The sequence below is a fragment of the Bombus impatiens genome, unplaced genomic scaffold (assembly GCF_000188095.3).
Source record: "Bombus impatiens unplaced genomic scaffold, BIMP_2.2 scf_1349, whole genome shotgun sequence".
Taxonomy (NCBI): Eukaryota; Metazoa; Arthropoda; class Insecta; order Hymenoptera; family Apidae; genus Bombus; species Bombus impatiens.
The window spans coordinates 34,948-41,155 of record NT_177768.1 but is presented as its reverse complement, the minus strand read 5'-3'; the positions used below and the strand labels follow the sequence as shown (position 1 = coordinate 41,155).

At 37.1% G+C, this 6,208-nt stretch overlaps 2 protein-coding genes and 1 long non-coding RNA gene across 4 annotated transcripts in view; 1 reads left to right on the top strand and 2 right to left on the bottom strand.

Annotated features, from left to right (window-relative positions):
• Nucleotides 1-278: 278 nt before the first annotated feature.
• Nucleotides 279-3,786, bottom strand: LOC105681602. The gene is made up of 2 exons (XM_024371508.2): nt 3,420-3,786; nt 279-2,961 (listed from the first exon to the last, which is right to left on the bottom strand). The coding sequence occupies exons 1-2, from the start codon at nt 3,445-3,447 to the stop codon at nt 914-916; spliced, it is 2,076 nt and encodes a 691-aa protein (XP_024227276.2). The 5' UTR covers nt 3,448-3,786; the 3' UTR covers nt 279-913.
• Nucleotides 3,787-5,421: 1,635 nt separating this feature from the next.
• Nucleotides 5,422-6,208, top strand: part of LOC100740964 (F-box/LRR-repeat protein 2) — a 13,177-nt gene continuing 12,390 nt past the window's right edge. For both annotated transcript variants that reach the window (XM_003493910.4, XM_003493909.4), the window contains exon 1: nt 5,422-5,554. In XM_003493910.4, the coding sequence (XP_003493958.1) occupies nt 5,525-5,554 (30 nt within the window). In that variant the 5' untranslated portion in view covers nt 5,422-5,524. The remainder of the gene's footprint in view (nt 5,555-6,208) is intronic.
• LOC117152389 overlaps nt 5,424-6,208 on the bottom strand; it is a 1,817-nt gene continuing 1,032 nt past the window's right edge. The window contains exon 2 of the long non-coding RNA XR_004462766.1: nt 5,424-6,105. This is a non-coding gene — a long non-coding RNA (uncharacterized LOC117152389). The remainder of the gene's footprint in view (nt 6,106-6,208) is intronic.

Genomic DNA, 6,208 nt, shown 5'->3' with positions numbered 1-6,208 from the left:
TATGTCTATAATTTTAATATTTTACAAATGATTTGACGTAAAATGTCAACGTCGCCGTTAATATATCAGTAAAAGCGAAATTATTAGATCATGTTTAAAACTTACGATTCGTGATAAAATTTGATATCGCGACATTACTTGTCATTTATATGTCAGTGAAATACAAAAGGATTATCTTTTGTGAATAAATTTTACTTATGAGTAAAGAAAATATATTCCATCGATAAGGTAGATTTCGATATTTAATTTTAAGCTACCGACGGCTGAAAACATTTTGTCATTATGAAAATTGTGAAATTCACAGAATACAATGCAATATGACGAAACTTTTATTTCCATTTTATTTTCTACGATCAGATCTTTCATATTTCACATGATATTTTCGGTTTATATTAGTTGTGTACTGTTGTATGCTAATGCCTTTGGAAATGGATTATTTTAGAAATCAGTGTACAAAATAAAATAGTGATAATAACAATGAATAATATCAATAATGATAAGGAGATAGATAGTAATCAGAATGATCGAATATATAAATCAAATTAATGTTTTGAACCACTGAACAACACGTAGTATTGTAAAAATTCTATTTCGGGCAATGTCCTTCACCTTGATCGGTCGCGTTCGAATATTTATGATAACAACGAGGATCCTTATTCGCACACTTTCCGAGTACATAATCAAAGCAAAATCCATCGTTGCGTTAATCACGATATTTTGATCCTTTTTCACATTTATAGTAGACTGTACATTCACATTCATGAGGCATTATACTATCAGCATTACTAGTACAATCAAACGATATGCAGTCCGACAGTAAATTTACATATTCAGGTCAAGCACATTCTCTAAATATTTTATCGTAATACAGATCTTTGGGAGGTCTTTGCCCGAGAATCACGTTCGTATCCTCTCACCTATAGTATTTTGTGCAATTTTCGTGAACGAAGTTGTTGTGAGTTAAATAGATTTTGGCGCATTCCCCAACGTCGTATGGGCTATTCGCGTAGCAGTGAGCTTCTGCACTATCAACGCATCTTTCTTGTTCATAGTCAAAGTATTTTCCGTCCTTGCAGAATACAAGATATTTCATTCCGTTTCTGCATCTGTAGTATTTGTCACAGTGGCATTTATGAGGAATATTGGTTCCCGTAGAATTAAGCCAGCAGGGGAAAGGTTCGCACGACACGTTACGCAGATTTTCTGGCCACTCGCATTTGTGTGTTTCCCGATCGTAAAATTGTTTATTAGGACAAATTTCAATCTTGGAGTTTCCATTTTCGCATTTACAATACTTGCGGCAATCTTCGTGGGGCAACGTGGTATCTGTTGACGAACATTTGCCTTCACAGCCATCCATAATCCCTTCGGGATAACAGCGAACCCTGCTTGATGGCTTGCATTCCAAATCTATCCAATCAAATTTTTGCCCAGATGGACAGTACTGCGATTCTTTCTCACCGTGGCGACATACGTAATATTTATTGCATTCGTAGTCATGATGATAAAACTTTCCTTCTTCGCAATCGGAGACGATGCATTTTGCATCTTTTGGATAGGTACAACTCTGACTGTCACGACTGTATTGAAGATCCGGAGCGCATTCCTTTGACACTTTCTTACCATTTTCACACTCATAATATAGAGAACAATTTTTGGGATTAGGGAAACGACGAATCCAATTCTTACAACCACAATCACACTCGTTTTCTGATGGATCAGAGCCGCCTGAAGTAAAGCAATTACGATTATTCTTTGGTATATCACACGATTCGATTAATGGATTGAAGACGTATTCTTCAAGACACGACCGAAGACATCTGTAACCATTTTCACAATCGTAATACAACCTGCAATCTTTTTCATGTTTAAGGCGTTTACTACCATATGTTGGACAATCATTCGAATAATGACAATTTGAATCTATACCTCGCAATCGAATCTTATAATGAGTCATTTTATTTTTACATACGGCAGCATACGGAGCATCACAAACTTTTCTAATATAGTCGTATATCATACCCTCCGGACAATTTTCAATAAACTGACGTCCGTTCACGCAAGCGTAATATTTGGTGCAAGAGCGTTCGTGAGGCACGAACGCATTTCCATTCGCTGGACATTTCATCATGATATTTTCCTTGGTTGCGTCAGGTAGAAAAGATATAGCCAGCTCGGTTTGTTTGAACAAGTTCAAAGAACATTCGCTGCCCGGTGGCCAAGTACACATACCTTTCATTTCATTGAAAGATAATCCATCTTCGCACGTTTTCTGTGTTTTAACACCATTCACACATTCGTAATACAAAGTGCAATCCGTCTTGTCAGGAATATATTTAGTGCCGTTTTCAGGACAATAGACGTCAGACACGCATTGTCTGCGTCTATTATTGAACACTTGACCCGACGCGCAATCTCTTTCAACGTATTGCCCATCGACACATTCGTAATACAGAGATTTGTATTTGTAATTACATTCGTGTGGGAGAAGTACAGTCTCCAACAATTTGCCCGTTGGACACGAATCGTAAACTTTACACTTGGTGGCATTTTTGTCTACGCATTCTAAAGAGTCAAAATTAAATAGCTGTCCCTCGTCACACATTTTTAAGACTTTCTCCCCGTTCTCGCATTTGTAATATAATCTGCAGTTGGAGGGATGAGGTTGTATGAATTCGTCCGTTGAACAATCCGGAGCCCTTGACGCGCAATTTGCCTCCCATGGGAAAGTACAATTTTGAAGTTCAGGGTCGAAATGTAGCTTCTGTCCCGGGGCAAATTCTGGGCAATTCGAAAGTTGCTTCTGCCCATTGGAACACTCGTAAAACTTGGTACAATCGTGTTTGTGAGCGAGCTGTACGGTTTTGCCCGAAGATTCTGGACATTTTGTTGGAATTTCGCGTATTTCGGCAAAAGCGTTCCCCGTCACTGCCAAAACGGCAATGACCAGTAATAATAAATCTGAAATAGAAGAAAATATCGAATCTGCCATTCTGTATATCAATACTATTCTGCGTGTCATGAGGGAAAAGCTGATTTTTGTTTAAACGGGAAATATTGTTAAATAGATTGTTCAGAAAATTAAATGATTAATAGATTTTGATTTTTAAATGTTTCGATTCGCTATAAATGATCAATTTTTTTTCTTCTGTTATTATTATTAATAACGGATTAACAGAATTCCATTATAGATAATAATTATTAGTAGGAAAAAAAATTCCGTCGCCGATAATGAACGACCAAAAATAATGTCTGTTATCGGTAATATTTGTCGGTATATTTTGATTAGAACTGTTATGACGATTTTAACTTATCGAATATCTAGTGATCAGAATGTATCGCGATCGGGTAATTTTCTACTTATTTATCTACCATCTTAAAAAATAATTACAAATTATTTCCAAATTCAAATTACTTACATCTCATTGCAACAAATTTTATTGTCATTTTTCGCTACGCTTTCATCACTTTACGCTATCTTAAATGCGAAAATAACGCACTCTTTTATAATCACTTTTTCAAAAGAACTGGCATTTTCAAAATACAGTATTAGACTTTTATAGCTAACGTATCGAATTATCGACCTGATAACTTACATCAATTTCTTTTATTTGGTGTATCACGTGACGTTATCTTTTAAGAATGAAAATTAAGTTATTTACAAGCGATAACGTTTCGAAATCTACGTATTTAGGTGATCCATGAAGCAAGTGTAGCAAGATTGTGTAATAATTGTTTACAGTAGACGAAATATAGGCATCTCGAAGGATTAAGTTCTGAGTAACGTATTCGAAATACCAAGAAATTCGAAGCGGTTGATTCTGCGTAACAATTCCAAAGAAGGTAGGATATACGTAAACTATTGTTAGAAGATTATCATTGATAAAATTATCTAATAATAGATAATTAAAATACTCTTATAATAGAAATGGAATCATCCCTTATATTGTAAGAGAATCGGATTATTCGATTATAGCTTAAGACTCCTTGACAAAAATTTAATACCAGCGTTCTTAAAATATAATCTTAACACAATTCGGCTGTATCACAATTATCCCGATAAATGCATATAGATACAATCGTAAATTCGAAAAAGTGTTATTCATTTTAGCGGTTTCGTTTGATCTTTTCGATGAATCGCGATAATGGTAATGGAGGTCTTTTTACATCATCGAATTTGTTCGTTTTCTTTGTACACCTTTTCAAGAGCTGATTACCAAAACTGTTTCGTATGATCGTTGATAGGAAAGTGAGCTATACTTACATATTTCGATGTTGATAAGTATCATCAAGAGAGATGACAGGCAAAAGAAATGCAATCTTGAATTTATTTATTTATTTATTTATTATCTATTTAGCAAATCACGGAAACAAGACCTATGGTACAAGGAAGAAAACGAGTTACAATATCGTGTAACAGGTATACAACAAAGAAAACAAAAAGAAATACATATATAAGTATATAAGAAAAAAGACATACGAAGGAAGTTAAATTATAACACATTAGGTTTTGAACAATTGCAACACTGATCATCTTAACTAATCATGTATGCAGTAAGATCCAGAGAAGAGATCTGCTTGTTGCTATTTGCATAATTGCATATTCTGGTGACGAAATCACTAAATCTAGGATCACTCGAGAAGTGAATCTGAAAGACCCAGAGTATTTTGTAAAGAACGTGAGCAAGCATCGAAATTAATAAGTTAAAGTAACAGAGGATTGACAATGTCATTATTGACGATTTTGAATAAAAAGAAATTATGAAATTTTATCAGATATATATTATGTATCTCTGATTAAAATTTCAGAGATTTTTTCAAAAAACATAATGCATAAAAGCATATACAACTCACAGCAAGCGGAAATCTCAATCTTTTACATTTCCTTCCACTTTCGACTATGTTTGACTACGATGAAGTTAATCTACCGTTACGACAAAGGATTACCGTCAACAATATTTTCAAACATATTTAATACATATCTATGTACATTCATTTGTGCCGAATTTCGTCTGCTTTCACTTGTTATCCATTTGCTAGTAAATGATTTCATGTCTATTTTGTACGTCGATAGTGTATGTAGCTTGGTGTTATGTTACCGATGGTCGATAACAACGATGTTCAGAGGATAACAATAATCTTGTAGTTGCATGGAATAAATACATGCCTCGCAAATGCAACGCGAGCGTCTCTGGCATCGTTGCATCGGTGATGCACGTCTTCGTCGCGCTCCCTCAAAAGTAACGATCCAATGAGAAGCGTGTAAACAATGGTTGGAAAGCTTAGGATTGGCTGCGTTGTCGCCAAGTCGAGTCAGAGGAACCAATCAGGTAGAACGAATCTCGATCCAAGGGAAAATGCATCGGTCGTCCTTTACCCCCACCAGTGACGGCGGCACGTCTCATATTCAGTAGACTCGGCCATTTCTATCGTGAAGCGTAGCTACTCGCTCGGCCGCGACATTTTTTCTGTAAAATCGTGCGGGTATTCCCGTAAGCTTTGCAAAATAACGCGACGCAAAAGGATGATACACTCCGGGCGCACCAGGCTCGAGGTAAGTCAATCCATCGTCTGACAGTAAACGGACTGGCTATGAAACGCGCGTCAAAGTCACTACGGGGGGGTCGTGCGTGTGTCCAATGTTGTCATTGCCGAGGCGAACAGCTGATCCGCTCCCCTGGCCTCCGTAATGCTTGGCAACGTTTTCTCGGTTGGTTCTCGGCCTCTTGCCGTGACGATGAGCAATCAAAGTCGACGGTGAACAACATATTTCGACGATGCGTCGTTCACGAACAGTTAAAGGAGTTCTTACTTTTTGATCGCTACCATTTCGCGTATATCTCCCTTCTCGCTCTCCTTCCTTCTCTTTACCTCTCTATCGCCGCGCACTCTTGCTCTCTCTCTGTCTCTATCTCGGCCTCTTTTTCTCCTTCTCGTTTACCGTCTCTATTTCTCTGATCGACCAACCAACAACCAGCCAACTCCATCCTTTGTTCTTCTTTCTTTCTGTACCTTGGTTCGTTCCCTTTCAATTTCTACGTCTTCGTTTTCGTCTTCGTCGAGCCCGTTGTCACCCTCGTCATCGTCGTCATCGCAATCGCTCATCTAAACGATAACAGTACATATCTACATTCGTGTAATGTTTTGTTCCCACATTTCGCGCATTGTCTTTCTCGTTTGTTCCATCGTCGTCGTCGTCGTCGTCGTC